We start from the raw sequence: 18036 nt of genomic DNA on the forward strand, positions 1-18036 counted from the left end.
TCCCTTCTTCCTTTCTCCTTCTCCTCCTCTCTTCCTCCCTCTCTTACCCTCACTCCTACTCTAATTTCCCTTCTCTTCCTTCATCCCTCTCTATTGCTGTATCCTTTTATTCATATGGACTACTCAGAGGGCTGAAAAAGTTATTTTTGACTGGTCCTCGCACTTTTGACCAGTCCTCGAATTTACGACTGTCCTCACATTTTACGTTTTTTGCCCTATCTTATCACCATGTTGAAGAGAAGCAGTTGTGAAATGAGTGACATGGTTGTTAAGAATGCTACAATGGGCATAAATGATGACCAGTCATAACTGCGAAGACCGGTCAAAAGTGCAAGGACCTGTCAGAAATCACTTTTTTCAGCCCTCTGGGTAGTCCTTTTGGGCATAAATGTGAGGATGGTCATAAGTGTGAGGACCAGTCAAAAGTGCGAGGACCTGTCAGAAATGACTTTTTTCAGCCCTCTGAGTAGTCCCTATACACATAGCCATGGACACCCGGTCACATGACCAGTTAGCCACGCCCACCCGGTCACATGACATCCAAGCCACGCCCACAAAATAAGCCACGCCCACAGAACGGGTAGTAAAACAAAATTAGAACCCACCCCTGGTTGGGGGTCACCACAACATGAGGAACTGTATTAAAGGGTCGCGGCATTAGGAAGGTTGAGAACCATTGACATAGAGAGAGACAGTTAGTAGTATTAAAACAAGTGCCACGCAGGGTGCGAGAATTAAGGAAGTTGTACCAATTTTTGACATCCAAACTAATTAGGCACAATATTAACTTTGGATGGCTGACGCCGGAGGGAATCATGGTATCATGGCAGGAAAAAAGATACAGAACAGACACCATAGACAAAGCAGAGGAATTTTATAGCCAGAACTTTAGCAGTGAAGAAAAATTAGAAGAAAGAGAACTAAGAGTAGAAGGTGATATTAGAATACAAACTACAGAAATGAGAGAGCCACTAAATAGGGAGAAGGAAAATGGAAGAGGAGAAAGAACAGATGACAGCAACTACGATGAAAGCAGACCCAAAGAGATTAGATCAACATGAGTTACAAGACCTAAATATAAGTAGATATTTGCAAGAAGAAATATTGGCTGTATCTTTAAATGTGAATGGATTAAATTCCCCCTCTAAAATTTTTTAGCAGACTCTATAACAGTGATGGCTAACCTTTTTGCCATCGCGTGCCAGGAAGGGGGGGGCAGGGAGGTTGCACACGCACGTGCCCACACCCATAATTCTATTTGACCCATCCACCCCCCGCCCACCCCGCTCCTGGCACGCAATGGCCTGGTAGGCCTGTTTTTCTTTCTCACCTGGCTCCAGGGCCTCTCTAGGCGTTTGAGGAGGGCAAAAATAGCCTTCCTCACCCCTCCGGACATCCTCCGGAGGCCAAAAATGGCCCGTTTGACAACTTCCAGTCCCATCGGAAGCTGAGCTCGCGTGCCCACTGATATGATTACGCGTGCCACCTTTGGCACGCGTGCCATAGGTTCGCCATCATGGCTCTATAAGATGAAATTGGATATAATAATTTTGCAAGAAGTATATATAAAGAAACAGCATCAACATTTATTGGTTCAGCCCAAGTTAGGAAAGATATTTGCAGCACTATCACATCAGAAGAAAGGGGGAGTAGCAATGTATTTTAAAGAGGAAATTCTGACAAGACAAATTTATGAGGATGATGAGGGTAGGATATTGATAGTAGAAGCAATTTTGAACTATAAGAAAGTAGCCTTAGTGGGAATCTATGCCCCAAATGAAAAACAGAATCAATTTTACAAGAAGTTACATAAGATTATCGGAAAGATGGAATACGATAACATTTGCATTTTAGGGGATTTTAATGCAATAGTGGATAAACATTTGGACTATAAAAGCAATAAGATAAGAAAAGGAACTAGGAAAACATTGTCCAATAACTTTTTCAAAATGGCAGAGGAAATGAATATTTTTGGACAGTTGGAGGGAAAGAAATGCAGGGAAGAAGCAATTTACATTCTATTCGGGTTGACATGCCTCGTGGTCAAGGATAGACATGGTTTGGATGTCAAAGGAATTAAACTTGGAAGTAGAAGAAATCGAAATTGAAAAAAATCTTTGGGCAGATCATAATCCAGTGACAATTAGATGGAGGGGGGGAATAAGAAGATGGACATTAAAGAGAACAATTTTTAAACATAAAGAATTTAAATCAAAAATGGAAGAACAGATGAATCTATTCTTCCAAGATAATAAAAAGGAGGACACGAATATTCAAAATCTATGGGATACGGCAAAAGCCTACATGAGAGGGATTGAGATCGCCTATATGGCGAAAGAAAATAAAAAGAAAATACAGCGTCAAAAAGATTTGGAGGAAGAACTTGGTAGGCTAGAAAGAGATCTACAAAAAGAACCCAAAAGAAGGGATTTGAAGCAACAAATAGACATAATTAAACATAACTTGAATATGATTGAGAAGGAGGATTTGGCACAACTAAAATACTCAAAACAAAATTTCTTCGAAAATGCAAACATACCGGGACGTTGGCTAGCTTATAAATTGAAGAAACAAAAAGATAAAAAGTGCATTAGTAGATTATGCAATAAAGAGGGGCAGATAATATATATAATTATATATTATATATTATATATGATGGAACCCGAAAGGTTCCTGACGGAGCTTGGGCCGTGTCCTGAGACCCTAACACACGACTCGACTGAAGAGCTGGTGGCCGCCTGGGAAAGGGCGGCCGCTGGAGCTTTGGACCGCGTCGTGCCTTTGCGGCCTCTGACCCGATGCCGATCTCAACTGGCTCCTTGGTTTTCTGAGGAGCTGAGAGAGATGAAGCGTCGGAAAAGACGCCTAGAGAGCATTTGGAGGACTAGCCAATCCGATTCCGACCGGACACAGGTGAGGTCTTATATCAAGACCTACCTAGTGGCGATAAAAGCGGCAAAGTCTAACCACTTTTCCGCTCTTATCGCATCTGCAGAGAACCGCCCAGCCGCCTTGTTTAGGGTGACCCACTCCCTCCTCCGGGGGGGAGTGCGGGAAGATCCCTTGCAGGGTCGTGCTGAGGATTTTGTGCAATTCCTGCACGATAAAGTCGCTCGGATTCGGGATGGCTTGGACTCCGACTGGATGAGTCCACGGGAGGAGACGAGGGCAGGTCTTGAGAATGTTACCTGGGAGGAGTTTGATCCTGTGACTCCCGAGGATGTGGACAGGGTTCTGGGTAAGATTAGTGCCGCCACGTGTTTATTGGACCCGTGTCCCTCCTGGTTGGTGCTGGCCTCCCGGGAGGTTACACGAGGCTGGCTCCAGGGGATTATAAGTGCTTCTCTGAGTGAGGGTGCCTTTCCTGCCGCCTTGAAAGAGGCGGTAGTGAGGCCCCTCCTCAAGAAGCCTTCCCTGGACCCGGCTGAATTAGCCAACTATCGTCCAGTCTCCAACCTTCGTTTTGTGGCGAAGGTTGTTGAGAGCGTGGTGGCACGACAACTTCCCCGGCACCTGGATGAAGCTATCTATCTAGACCCGTACCAGTCGGGCTTCAGGCAGGGGTACAGCACTGAAACGGCATTGGTCACGTTGGTGGATGATCTCTGGAGGGCTCGGGACAGGGGCTGCTCCTCTGTCCTAGTCCTATTAGACCTCTCGGCGGCTTTTGATACCATCGACCATGGTATCATGCTGCAGCGGTTGAGGGGGTTAGGAATAGGGGGCACCGTTTTGCGGTGGTTCTCCTCCTTCCTCTCCGACCGCTCGCAGTTTGTGTTGGCAGGGGGACAGAGGTCGACCTCGAGGCATCTCGCATGGGGAGTGCCGCAAGGGTCGGTCCTCTCGCCTCTCCTGTTCAACATTTATGTGAAGCCGCTGGGTGAGATCATCCGTGGTTTCGGGGTGAAGTGTCATCTGTACGCTGACGATACTCAGCTGTACATCTCCACCCCAGACCACCCCAACGATGCCCTTGATGTGATGTCCCGCTGCCTGGAGGCCGTGCGGGCCTGGATGGGGAGGAACAGGCTCAGACTCAACCCCTCCAAGACCGAGTGGCTGTGGCTTCTGGCGCCCCGATATAGTCAGCAGGTGCCATCGCTGACTATTGGGGGTGAATCTTTGCCCCCCCCAGAGAGGGCTCGCAATCTGGGTGTCCTCCTGGACGCACGGCTGTCTTTAGAAGAGCACATGACGGCCGTGGCCAGGGGGGCCTTTTATCAGGTTCGCCTGATTCGCCAGTTGCAGCCCTTTCTGGATCGGGACGCCTTGCGCACGGTCACTCACGCCCTTGTCACCTCCCGGTTGGACTATTGTAATGCTCTCTACATGGGGCTCCCCTTGAAGAGCACTCGGAGGCTCCAACTGGTCCAGAATGCGGCCGCGCGGGTGGTTATGGGTGCAACCCGTTGCGCCCACGTGACACCCCTCCTGCGCGAGCTGCACTGGCTCCCAGTGGTCTTCCGGGTGCGATTCAAGGTGTTGGTTACCACCTTTAAAGCGCTCCATGGCATAGGACCCGGGTACCTTCGAGACCGACTTCTGCCACCAATAGCCTCCCACCGACCAGTCCGCTCCCACAGAGAGGGTCTCCTCCGGGTGCCATCAGCCAAGTTATGTCGGCTGGCGACACCCAGGGGGAGGGCCTTCTCTGTGGGAGCTCCAGCCCTGTGGAATGAACTGCCCCCCGAAATACGAAAGATTTCCGACCTCCGGGTGTTTCGCTGCGCTCTGAAGACCCTGTTGTTCTGCCAGGCAGGGCTATTAACATAACGTTTTAAATTGGGGTATTTTAAATTTCTGGGTTTTTAATTGGAGCCTAATTATTTAATGATTTTAAATTTTAAATTGTTGTTGTGTTTTTTGTGTTTTTAAATAGGCTGTACACCGCCCTGAGTCCTTCGGGAGAAGGGCGGTATAGAAATAAAATTATTATTATTATTATTATTATTATTATTATTATATATAATTTTATTTTATAAAATTATATCATTTTATATCTCCCTTAATGATTGTGGTAAAAATGATTGTAAAAATGGGACTAGCCACATGATTTGCTTAATGACAGTGTCATGACGGCATTGCTTAGTGACCAAAATTTCAGTCCCAATTGTGGTCATAAGTCAAGGACTACCCTGTACAACTTCGCTAAGTATTTTGCTTACTGAACACTTCATTTAGCTTGCGAAGCACAATGAGATAGAAAACATGCTTCAAAAAAGTCTTTCCAGTGTTAGAGGTTAAAAGGAAGCTGGGCAAGTACTGCACCCAGAAATCTGTATACAAAGGATAAATTTCTTCATAAAAAAAATCTATTACAGTTACAATAGATTCTAAAGGTGGGGCTTATGCAAATGAAAATCTAGTACATGTGTGTCATCAAATTCTTCCTTGTTCCAAAAAAGTCTTTTTGGTAGAATAAAACTGAATACAGATAGTCCTTGACTTATGACCACAATTTCTGTTACTAAGCAAGACAGTTGTTAAGTGAGTTGTGCCCCATTTTATGACTTTTTTTCCACAGTTGTCAAATGAATCACTGCAGTTAAGTGAATTGTGCGGTTATTAAGAAAATCTGGCTTCCCCTATTACTTTGCTTGATGGAAGCCAGCTGGGAAAGTTACAAATGGTGATCATATGACTCTGAGACATACTGTCATAAATATATGTTAGTTGCCAAGTGTCCAAATTTTGAGCATGAGACCATGGGGATACTGCAATGGTCATAATAGTGAAAACGGTTATAAGTTACTTTTTTCAGTGCTGTTGTAACTTTGAACAGGATTAAACAAATGGTTATAAATCAAGGACTACCTCTAATGTAAAGAGTTTACCTTAGGTGTCTTCAAAACAAATTTATGCTTGCCTTCTTCAGGATACATTGCTGACTTCATCTCTAGCAGCTTTGACACTTGCTTTGTGATCTGAAATATATTATTTTTAATCACTATAAATTACATATATACTAATTGCTACAATACACAGCCTTTTTCTTTTTTGCTGCATATTGGGATAAGCCTCTGACCCAAGTATCCTTTTTCTATAGTCTTACTGCACATTTAACTTTTTTTTTTCATGGCTCAACACAGCCACCACGTCTTCCCTCTTTAAACTTCTAAAAAGTTACTTAAATATGTAATTGTGATTAAAAATTGTGATTTTTAATTTTTGGGCCAAATTTATATATATTTTAATTGTTTTTTTAATATTTGTATTTCATGTTCTTAATTCTGGCTGTACACCGCCCTGAGTCCTCAGGGAGAAGGGCGGTATATAAATAGGAAATAAAATAAAATAAAATAAAATAAAAAATAAAAATAAATAAAAGTGCTAAAGAAATCCAGAAATTTCCTAGAAAGCTAGTATAATAGGAAACACTTACCATATTTTTCAGACTAAATGATGCACTTTTTTGTCACTCAAAGGGGGGGAAAATGTCTGTCCGACTTATAGACCGAATACTGTCAAAGCCTCACCCAACCGCTGGCCGTTTTTTTTTGCCTTCGCATGCCCCATTTTTGGGCCTTTTTTCAGACTGTTTTTGAGGGCTTTTTTCAGCCTGTTTTGAAGCTTTTTTCAGCCCATTTTTGAGGCTTTTTTCAGCCTGTTTTCAAGGCTTTTTTTGACCAATTTATTTGGAAAAAACGGGCTGAAAAAAGCCTCGAAAACGGGCTGAAAAAAGCCTTGAAAATGGGCCAAAAAAGGCCCGAAAATGGGGCGTGTGGAGGCAAAAAACTTTTTTTTCTTTATTTCCTCTTCTACATTTAGGTGCGTCTTATAGTCTGAAAAATATGGTATTGTTAACTAGAGTTGACTTAGAAATACCCAATATTACACCAAGAAAAACAAACATATCCTATATGGATGATATTCTCTCCAGGTAAGACTATATACTGGTGCTGTTTCTTTCTTTCTTTCCCAACAACATATAAGCATACAACTTCTTACAGTATAACATTTCATTTACATTTTTGAAAACCTGTTTATTTATTCTGCTTTTCAGATATACTAACCTAGCTTTGTAATGATTTGGTATCAATTTTTCACCATATCCTTGAAGTATGCAAGATTAAAGTCACTGAAGAACTACATACATTTAATTATTACAAGAGCTTGTTCCATAGCTTTCTTTGTGATTTCCCCCTTGCTCATATTCGGCAAAGCACAATTAAAAGGGAAGAAATATAGCTAGTCCTCAACTTACAACAGATCGCTTAGTGACTGTTCTAAGTTACAATGACACTGAAAAAAGTGATTTATGACTTGTGACTTATTTATTTTTCACACTTATGAACAATACAGCATCTCCATGGTCACATGGTTTACATTCAGATGCTTGACAACTGACTCACATATATGACGGTTGCAGCATCCTGGAGTCATGGGATCCCCTTTTGTGACCTTCTGACAAGCAAAGTCAATGGGGAAACCAGATTCATTTAACCACCATGTTATTAATTTAACAACTGCAGTTATTTACTTAACAAATGTGGCAAGAAAAGTTATAAAATGGGGCAGAACTCACTTATCAAATTTTTCAGTTAGCAAAATAAATTTTGGGTTCAATTGTGCTTGTAAGTTGAGGACTACCTATATTTGAGTTGAACTGAGTTAAATTTTAAATTGGGTTGTTTTAATTTACGGCCACAATATTTAATTATTTTAAACTGTTTTTAAATTTTGTATGTCCTGTTTTTTACTTTGGCTGTTCACCGCCGTGAGTCCTATTTGGAGAAGGGCGGTATAGAAATTGAAACAAACAAACAAATAAATAAATAAATAAATTTAATCAGCAAAGAATGGTAAATAGAGATGAGGAAACAGTTTCAATTGGACAGCGTAATGGCAGACTTCCAGGGCCAGTGCTTATTATTACAAAGATCTCTTTAGTCAACCTCAGGTCCTCCCGAGTACACAAAAACATCCATGTAATTTTCTTGGCAACCACCTGACCTTGTTGCCTTCTGGGTTGGAATTGCTTATTAACTAAATAGAGCTGGATATTTGAACTTTTTTGTTAAAACCGAAATGAACTTGAAAAGAGAAAAGCGAATTTAAGGATTTGCCACCTTTAAAAGCCAGACAAAGAGATCAAACGGATTGCTACATAAATGTTTTAAAATGGTGATTGAAGCTGTGACTAAGTGAAAGTGTTGATTGTGGAAACTTGTTCTTTTCTGAAAAGAACCTATTTGACTTGTTACATATTGTGGATTACCTTGAAAAGAACTATGACTTTTTGAACTTTGGAGATTCCTATTCTGTCGTTTGATGGCTTTACAAAGAAAGAAGAAATACAATGTTTAATAAACTTTTAACTAACTAGTGCAGCGATAAAAGGCTTGGCGCAGGACCAGAAGTCGAGAAGCTGATGTTTTACTGGAAACAGACTTTATAATGGAATCAAAAAGGATATGCAGAGTTTTAAGCGTGGAAGTATTGACTTTGAATTGAAATGCATATGGACAGATAAGGAAAAGAAAAAGCAAAATAGATAAATTGAATTGCAATGTTTGAATGTTTAATTGTTTAAATGGTTTAAAATTTAAATGAGCTTTAAATAAAAACAAGAAGTGTTCATGGTAAACAAAGATAGAAATATTATAAAAATAGAAACGGGAAGCCAAGGTGACTAAAAGTGATATGTTTATAAAAGCATAACTTATTGTAACATGCTTAGTTTTAATTTGATAATAAAGTGGTGGATGATAATTATGATTAATTGTTAATGATTTTAGATGATGTATTAAGGTACACAGATGGAAGTTATAATTGTGATTGCATTTAATATATGTTGGGAATGATTAATATTTAGAAATAAATGGGGATACACCCTGGAAGAGTACAGTTGGAAACAGTGGATTAATAAATAACATTTGGAAAAAGAAAAATTTAGTAAGTTAGTAGAATAGAAGTTGGAGTTAATGGAGGAGAATATGCTGAGAAATCAGCCAAATAATGAAATGCTGTTAATCAGCCAAATAATAGGTGGAGTTAAGGAGGAGAATGCTGTTAATCAGCCAAATAATAGGTGGAGTTAAGGAGAAGAATGCTGTTAATCAGCCAAAACAAAACATGCTGGAAATCAGCCAAAACAATGGAAAATGCTAATAATCAGCCAAATAAAAGGGGGAGTTAAGGAGGATAATATTTCCAGATCTCCGCACTTTCCGTAAGGCCCTGAAGACGTTTTTATTTCAGCAAGCCGGCCTGGCCTGAATAGGCTTTATGGGTTAGTTTTTTAATTGTATAGCTAGGGATTTTAAATTGGGGAGGCCATTTAATTTATTTTTAATTATCTTAACTTTTATATTGTATGTTATTTTAATTCTCGGCCGTTCACCGCCCTGAGCCCTTCGGGGAGAAGGGCGAGATATAAATTTAATAATAAATAAATAAATAAATAAATAAATAAATAAATAAATAAATAAATAAATAAATAATATGCTGAAAATTCAGCCAAAATATGCTATGCTGGAAATCAGCCAAATAATAGGTGGAGTAATGGAGGAGAATGAGGAGAATATATTGAAGAATAATGATTAATAAGGGGTGAAAAAGAAAATGTTGGGTGATAATTAAAATGAAATGGTAAATTTTGAGAACTTTGTGTAAAAGTTTAAGAACATGTTAGGAGAAAAATAGAAAGAAATTTTGATTAATAAATTGAAATAAAAATGGAATTGTATAGACTTGGAAATTAAGATTTGTGGTGATAAAATTGTAAGGTAAATATATAGATTAATAGAATAGATTGTCTTTGTGTTTAATGTTGATGCTAAAAGGAGCAAGGGATAAAACATTTAGATAAAGCGATACTAAATTTTGACTTTTAATTGAATTTATAATTGAATATAAAAAGGAGCTTTGCCTTAGTAGGAGATTAGGATGTATGATGAGATAACAGAAAAATTTATTAAGATGTTGGAATTTATGTTAAAATTGTTTGTTTTTCATTTGTTAAATTAGTGTACCCATTTGTGACCGGACCAAGACTTTGTTCTTGAAAAAATTTTCTTTTTTATGTTTATGTTGGAAAAATAAAAAATTCTTTACAAAAAAGAAAAAAAAAAAAACAACCCTCCAACTCCTGATGGCAAGCTGTTCCATTGGTTAATTGTCCTCACTATTAGGAAGTTTATCCTTAGTTCCAGGTTGCTTTTCTCCTTGATTAGTTTCCATCCATTATTTCTTGTCCTGACTACAGGTGCTTTGGTAAAAAAGTTGACCTCCTCCTCTTTGTGACAGCCTCTCAAATACTGGAATACTGGTATCATGTCACCCCTAGTCCTTCTTTTCTCTAGACTAGCCAAACCCAAATCCTGCAACCGTTCTGCATTTGCTTTAGTCTCCAAGACCTTTAATCATCTTAGTTGCTCTTCTTTGCACTTTTTCTCGAAGTCTCAATATCTTTTTTGTAATGTGGTGACCAAAACTGGATGATGTATTTCAGGTGTGGCCTCACCACTTTACAAAGTGGTACTAATACTTCACGTGACTCATCTACCTGCTCACGTGGTCCATAGTTTTACAAATTATTTGCCGCTGCATTGTGCGCTTTCAATATACTGTATCAAGAACCAATGCAGACATTCCCAAACAGCATGGTTCTTGCCCAGTAGAAATTATGAAAGCTGTCTCACCAGCCCAATCTACGCCTTAGAAGGGGTGATCTGTGACACCGTATGTTATGGACATAGAGCAAGTACAGGTCAGTTGGAGTGCCTCTCTCCTCCACTTTATGAAAATTATGAACCTCCGAAATCTGGAATACGGAAAAAGATTGTCCGTGCAGTAGTCGCGTTCATCTTCTTACCTCTTCCGGGCTAGCCTTCTCCTGCTTAAGGCGCCGCACCGTATCTGCCTGCTTCCTCAGCGCCTCTTCCTCAGCCATGATGATGACACTCCTCGCCGACGGTAAAAATTTAAAAAAGGGAGAAAGGAGATAGCCGCCGCCGCCGCCAACTCCCTTCCTCACCCGCAGAATGAATTTACTCTTGCTCTCCTACGCATGCGTACTGCTTTGTGTTGAGGCAGCTAAATCTGCCCATACTGCCCAACTCAGTGTGCAGCGGGCGAGATTGGACGAGTAGGAGCTGGATGATGCAAGAGAAACTAGCGAAGAGAGGAAGTGACGTTGCTGCACTTTCCATTTCCGTTTTCTTTCTCCCGGTAGAAGCCCTCGTTTTAGGAGTTTCGGTCCTGTTAATCTCTGTTGAGAAATAAGGTCCTTTGACTCCAAGAAGCCATACGTTAATCTTAAAAGAGATTTATAGAAGAAAAGTGCAGGAACTGTATTTACACATTTTCATAGGTCATTTAACTACAATGTAGGTACATAACACTACCATCATATAGTTGATTGGCTTTACATTGTGTTGTGTGATCTCATGCAGTTGCCATTATTTCAGGCAAACAAGGCTTAGTGTAATCTATGAATCTAGGTAATGGCCAATTCTACAGAAGGGCCGTTTGGTGAGCAGTTACTTGTCTGGTGTCAGAACTTAATATGAAGCCACCATAAACTAGGGATAAGGAGGATTGCACAAAGGCAGAGGTGGACGGCAGCAGCCCCCAAAGTATCCCATCTTTGAGATTTCCCTACCAAAATGTAGCAGTTTTCTCTGTATTTTTAAGAAACTATTTAGCATCGATTTAAAATACTCATTTTTTTAACCTCAGAACAAAAATTGCAAAATAATTTGGTCTTCCTTAAACTTACTATATCTGCTCTACTACATTATTAAGAGGAAATAGTCTAGACTATACATATGTAATTAGGGTTCACACTATATAAGATGCAGGTTTTTAAAAATTTATTTTAATACAATTCTAAATATCTTTGGTCTCATGTGAAGATGATACAGATGAAGTTCATATCTGGTGCTCCGTATCTACATAATACCTTTTTTTTTTTGGTTTCTCCTTTAGGGTAACCACAGTTTTTCAAGGTTAATTTCACTTACTTTGGGAAATAAGTGATTGAGAAACCTACAGAATTTTAAGCCAAACAAAGAAAACAATTAGTACATTGAACTCCTTTGTAGTGTCAAATGTGTATGCTCCTTTGAGGCATTATAAGAATATTGTGGAATATGTATGTAATGATAACTATGAAGGAGAAGACTTAACAGCTGGATTCAGCTAGCAAGATGTTCCTGGAGAGTGATAAACATTACACTTATCAATTAGAAGCTTGTAGTAATATTTGTCTTCCACTATTGTCTTCTCAACAAGACTTGTTGCCAGGGAATGCCTTTAATTTAAAGAGCTTTGGTAGTCCAGTGGTTAGAATACAGTACTACAGGCTAACCCACTGCTCACTCCAAGAGTTCAATTCTAAGCGGTTCAAGGTTGACTCAGCTTTCCATCCTTCTAAGGTTGGTAAAATGAGGACCCAGATTATTGGGGGCAATATATTGACTCTATAAACTACTTAGAAAGCACCATGAAGTAGTACATAAGTAAGTGCTACTGCTATTAATCTTGGAGTATATATCTTTTGTTATTTACCAAAATTAACTATGCAAGAAACAGCTAAAAGTCAGAACAAAAGCTCTCCTATTACTGTATCAAAAAAGAAATGCTGTGGCTATTCCTACTGCTACTTTGCCAACCTTTTCTGAAAGGGGTCTTAACTCTTAACACAAAATGAGCTGAGCAAACCTAAGGCCAATTCATAGAAGAAAATATTTGTAGATCATTTGTAGTGAACTGTGTCACTAACGCTCTGAGCTTGGTTGTTTTCTTGCAGACATTTCTGTCGAAGCGTGAATCAGCTTCGTTTCCCCCCCTGGGGAAACTGTAATTAATTAGAGGTGACTGGACCTTGTTTTCCATGGAGTATACTCTCAAAGAAAGAAAACCCGAAGTATATATTCTAAGAAACATTTTATTATAAAAGTACAAAACTAGCTAACTACATCGTTACCGGCAGTTATCTCAGAGATGGACAAAGGAAAATAAGGAAGTTAGAAAAGAAAGAATGTAGACATGCGCAGTAGTCCAATGTCTCACAAGACCAGCCTTATCTCTATTACTACAGATAAGGTTCTCGGCCAGTCTACCGTAAATCTTAGAATGGGAGCTCAGCTGGCAAACACACAGAACACAATGACAATTTCATTACCAAACTGGCACTGATAATGTTATCTAATTTGATAATGAACCAGCTGCAAGAAAACAACCAAGCTCAGAGAGCACCAAGAACCCAAGTGTTAGAGCCAATTGCATGCAGCTGAGCATTTACTTCCTCTTACTGAAACAACTTGCTTTCTGTTCTTCAGGCAGGTGATTCTAACTATATGAGTAAGCATAACCTAGAAAGTTGGGAGAATAAAAGACAGACTATATTTTCCCTGCCTTATTTAAAAGTCAATCCTACCAAACTGAGTTGCCATATGTGAAGCAACTGCATGGCCCTCTTCAAATTGGTGCACAGTAAAATTTGAAAATGGTAAAAAACTAGAAGTGAAGCCGACTCAAGAAAGGATCTTATAAGAGATTCCTCATATGTCCATTAATGTCATCCCAAAGACCGGACTCTGTAAGTACCTTATAAATACCGTTTTCCCCAAAATAAGACATCCCCTAATAATAAGTCCAATTGGGCTTTAGAGTGCATGGTGATAAGGCCAAGCGCTTATTTCAGGGTTCAAAAAATATAAGACGGTCTTATTTTCAGGGAAACACGGGACCTAAGCAATCTATGATTACTAAAGACCCTGTGATGACATTTAGTGGTACTATCTGGTTTTCATGAGAGTCTGAACTAAGGCATAATGTTCAATGTAAACAAAGAGAGAAAGCATTTATTAGTACTCAGAAAATGTGCCTCTTGACCAGGTCTTTAGAATATAAGCCTTTACATTATTAAGATAATGAACAACAGAATGAATTCAATTTAATTTCCCATCATACCAAGGAACATTTAGAAAATCCTAGATGGATACTAATCACATATTTGACCACACCTATATCCTCTGCTCAGCAACAAACCTTTTTTTTAGATCTGACATTTTTACCTGCAGAAATCCTTAGTGGTAGATTAGCCAAAATTCCTTTCTCCAAAATAATATGTCCCTATAATTCAATTTTGATAGAAGCCATTCATTTTCTGGTATTGATCATCTGGGATGAGTTTGATCCTGTGACCCCAGATGACGTGGACAGGATTCTGGGTAGATTGAACGCGACCACATGTTTGTTGGACCCGTGTCCCTCCTGGTTAGTGCTGGCTTCCCGGGAGGTGACGCGAGGCTGGCTCCAGGGGATTATAAATGCTTCGTTGGGTGAGGGTGTCTTTCCCGCTGCCTTGAAAGAGGCGGTGGTAAGGCCTCTCCTCAAGAAGCCTTCCCTGGACCCGGCAGTATTGGCTAATTATCGTCCAGTCTCCAACCTTTGCTTCGTTGCGAAGGTTGTTGAGAGTGTGGTTGCGCGACAGCTACCCCAGTACCTGGATGAAGCGTCGTATCTAGATCCGTTCCAGTCGGGCTTCAGGCCTGGGTACAGCACGGAAACGGCATTGGTCGCGTTGGTTGATGATCTCTGTAGGGCTCGGGACAGGGGTTGTTCCTCTGTCCTGGTCCTGTTAGACCTCTCAGCGGCTTTTGATACCATCGACCATGGTATCATGCTGCACCGGCTGGAAGGGTTGGGGGTGGGAGGCACCGTTTTACGGTGGTTCTCCTCCTTTCTCTCTGACCGGTCGCAGTCTGTGTTGACAGGGGGGCAGAGATCGACCCCGAGGCCCCTTATATGTGGGGTGCCGCAGGGATCGGTTCTCTCGCCCCTTCTGTTCAACATTTATGTAAAGCCGCTGGGCGAGATCATCCGTGGTTTCGGGGTGAAGTACCATCTGTACGCTGATGACACCCAGCTGTACATCTCCACCCCGGACCACCCCAACGATGCCCTTGAAGTGATGTCCCAGTGCCTGGAGGCCGTACGGATCTGGATGGGGAGAAACGGGCTCAGGCTCAACCCATCCAAGACCGAGTGGCTGTGGTTTCCGACGTCCCGATATAGTCAGCTGGCGCCATCGCTGGCTATTGGGGGCGAATCATTGGCCCCCACGGAAAGGGCTCGTAACTTGGGCGTCCTCCTGGACTCACGGCTGTCTTTAGAAGAGCACTTGACGGCCGTGACCGGGAGGATTTTTCATCAGGTGCGCCTGATTCGCCAGTTGCGTCCCTTTCTAGATCGGGACTTGTTACGCACAGTCACTCATGCCCTCGTCACCTCTCGTCTGGACTATTGTAATGCTCTCTACATGGGGCTCCCCTTGAGGTGCACCCGGAGGCTCCAACTGGCGCAGAGTGCGGCCGCGCGGGTGGTTATGGGAGCAACATGGAGCTCCCATGTAACACCTCTCCTGCGCGAGCTGCACTGGCTCCCGGTGGTCTTCCGGGTGCGCTTCAAGGTTCTGGTTACCACCTTTAAAGCGCTCCATGGCTTGGGACCTGGTTACTTACGGGACCGCCTACTACCATCATCAGCCTCCCACCGACCAGTACGCTCCCACAGAGAGGGGCTCCTCCAGGTGCCGTCGGCCAAACAATGTCGGCTGTCGGCCCCTAGGGGGAGAGCCTTCTCTGTGGGGGCACCGACGATCTGGAATGAGCTCCCCCCAGAGATACGGAGGATTCCGGATCTGCGCACCTTCCGCCGCGAGTTGAAGACGCTTTTATTTCATCAAGCTGGCCTCGCCTAAATCTTCTCCCTTTTAAGTGTAAATTCTAAATTTTAATGGATTTTAAAATATGGGTATTTTAAATTATGGGTATTAATTCAGCCAAATTTATTTAATCCATTTTATTCGATTTTAAATTTTGTATATCTATGTGTTTTATTTCATGGCTGTGCACCGCCCTGAGTCCTTCGGGAGTAGGGCGGTATAGAAATTCAATAAAATAAATAAATAAATAAAATCTTAATTGTCAATCTTTTATTTGTCCTTTGTTTGAACATATGTTAGGTTAATCAACTAAGTTTTATCTTGCTTTCTCTTATCAGACAATAAGCCTAATATAATATAGCTTGATTTTGTGTCACAGGTATTAAGGCATGAAAATAAATTTCAGCAGAATTAGATCTGAGGTAATAATATGCTGAAAGTCCTCTGATCCTGGTCAGAGGACTTTCGGCATATGTCCTCATTCAAAACACATTGACAATGTCTCCTCAAATGGCGACAAAATGTTTGCAACCAAATTGCCAAGCTCGGACTCAAACCGCCTAACTACCAATCCAAGCTACTAATATTCAAACACATTTCAGTCTTAAAATTTAGAATGAAAACAATGAAGAACTAAGTGGACATAAGGAGAAAAGGAGCAGTTTTCTGCTGGTTGTAAAAAAAACAAGTGACAAGATTATACAAGCTTTTGCAAAGGCATATATAAATCATGATCTCCAGTTGACTGTGGCCTCCAACAGCTTTAGCAATATGATCCAAGATGAGGTATAATTTGAAGCATCTGGATGGCCATAATTCCCAGTGCTGTGAAGAACAATTAGCCAAATCTTGGCACAGGCAGTTTTGGATGGGACAGTGATATAAAATCACTAAGATATTCCTCATATAAGTGAAGCCAGAATGTTTTATTTCTTATTGTGTTTGTAGAAAAATTAGATTAAATAAAAATGAAGAAAGAAAACACTACGTAAAGTCTACTTTAGGGTCTACACTATATTTTCCCTGTTTCCTATGCTATTTGTGTTTTAGTTATGGGATTGGTGGGGCTCTAAAGGGGTTAGGAAATGCCTTGGTCCTGGCTCCTTCAAATAACCGTTCCTGCACTGGCAATTCACCAAATTGGGCGAACAGATCTGGGTTCGAGGTTCTCTGCTAAGTTTCTCTTTGATTGTAGTTGCTATATGATACTGTGAAAAGATACAGTTGCTTTAAAGAGGTGCAAACTCTTTATGCACTATATTCATGCATTCCAAAGCACCAATCAGAAGTGTTTGTAGCTTACTCTGATGTTTCCTTTACTTGTACAATGAAGAGCAAATTTCCACTCTCTTAATTGATTTTTTAAATTTCATACAACAGCCAGGGCTTTGACAGTATCACTAAGGAGACATGAAAACACCCCAATTGCATTCCAAAATCATTTGGGACCATCTGGCACAGACCATTTAACTGATGCAATGTGCATACAGATAATTACACAATTGATCCATTTAAGATTAAGTATGGCAAGTGCATAAAACAGAACAAAAGACCTACAGTATTTATTACTGCATGTCTACATCCAGATATTAAGTAGGGAAAGCTATATGATTTGAGCAGAAGTCATTACCATACTCTGAGGGAGATGGGTGATTTAGAAATAGGAAATACAAATAAGTAAAATCTAAGCATTCAATAAGCATGTCCTGGTAATATTTTTTTTCAACTGTGTTTCCATGATTCATATTGCCTTCATCTCAGCCCCAACCTAGGATTTAATAGAAACTTTATGCAGAACAAATTTTGGAATTTTTCACTTTCATTAAATAAATAGCAAGTTTGCAAACATGATTTACAACCAAACACAGCATTCCATTCTTCCCTTTTTCTGTTGGCTATTTTGAGTTAAGAGAAGCTGCTTGACATTTTAAACTGCAGAGCAATATGTAACTGGATATATAGACCCCCAATAATGTTGCTTGATTGGTGTGCGTATGGCGGAGGAAGGTACCTCTACTGTTATCTCTGCTCTTACCTATTTGTTAGAGTTAAGGAAGGACTCTGTTAATAGTGACTGTTACTCTGTGAGCAGGCTGCCAGTTGCTGTTTCTTAGGTTGGTAAAACTGCTGATCATCATATTGACACTCTTACTACAGCCATATGCAATGGGGTAGGCAATTATGTATCTATCTTTTTCATTTTGGTACATAACCCTTGACTACCTGAACCATTTTGTGAACTTCAGGCCACTTTCCAACAAGCTTTTTACAACATAACCGCTGCCCAAATCCAACTCATACTTGCCAGCTCTTTATTAAAACCGTACTACTTCAACATTCAGTCTTGGTCTTAGTTATTA

At 40.6% G+C, this 18036-nt stretch overlaps 1 protein-coding gene across 3 annotated transcripts in view; it reads right to left on the reverse strand.

Annotated features, from left to right (window-relative positions):
• The window catches only part of HARS1 (histidyl-tRNA synthetase 1), a 101535-nt gene extending 90461 nt beyond the window's left edge, over positions 1-11074 (reverse strand). For all 3 annotated transcript variants that reach the window (XM_070939161.1, XM_070939162.1, XM_070939160.1), the window contains exons 1-2: positions 10817-11074; positions 5835-5924 (exon numbers count right to left, since the gene is read on the reverse strand). In XM_070939161.1, the coding sequence (XP_070795262.1) occupies positions 5835-5924; positions 10817-10894 (168 nt within the window). In that variant the 5' untranslated portion in view covers positions 10895-11074. The remainder of the gene's footprint in view (positions 1-5834; positions 5925-10816) is intronic.
• Between the last annotated feature and the right edge of the window lie 6962 nt (positions 11075-18036).

Source organism: Pituophis catenifer, unplaced genomic scaffold (assembly GCF_029215685.1).
Source record: "Pituophis catenifer annectens isolate HBS135680 unplaced genomic scaffold, rPitCat1.0.hap2 SCAF_3, whole genome shotgun sequence".
Taxonomy (NCBI): Eukaryota; Metazoa; Chordata; class Lepidosauria; order Squamata; family Colubridae; genus Pituophis; species Pituophis catenifer.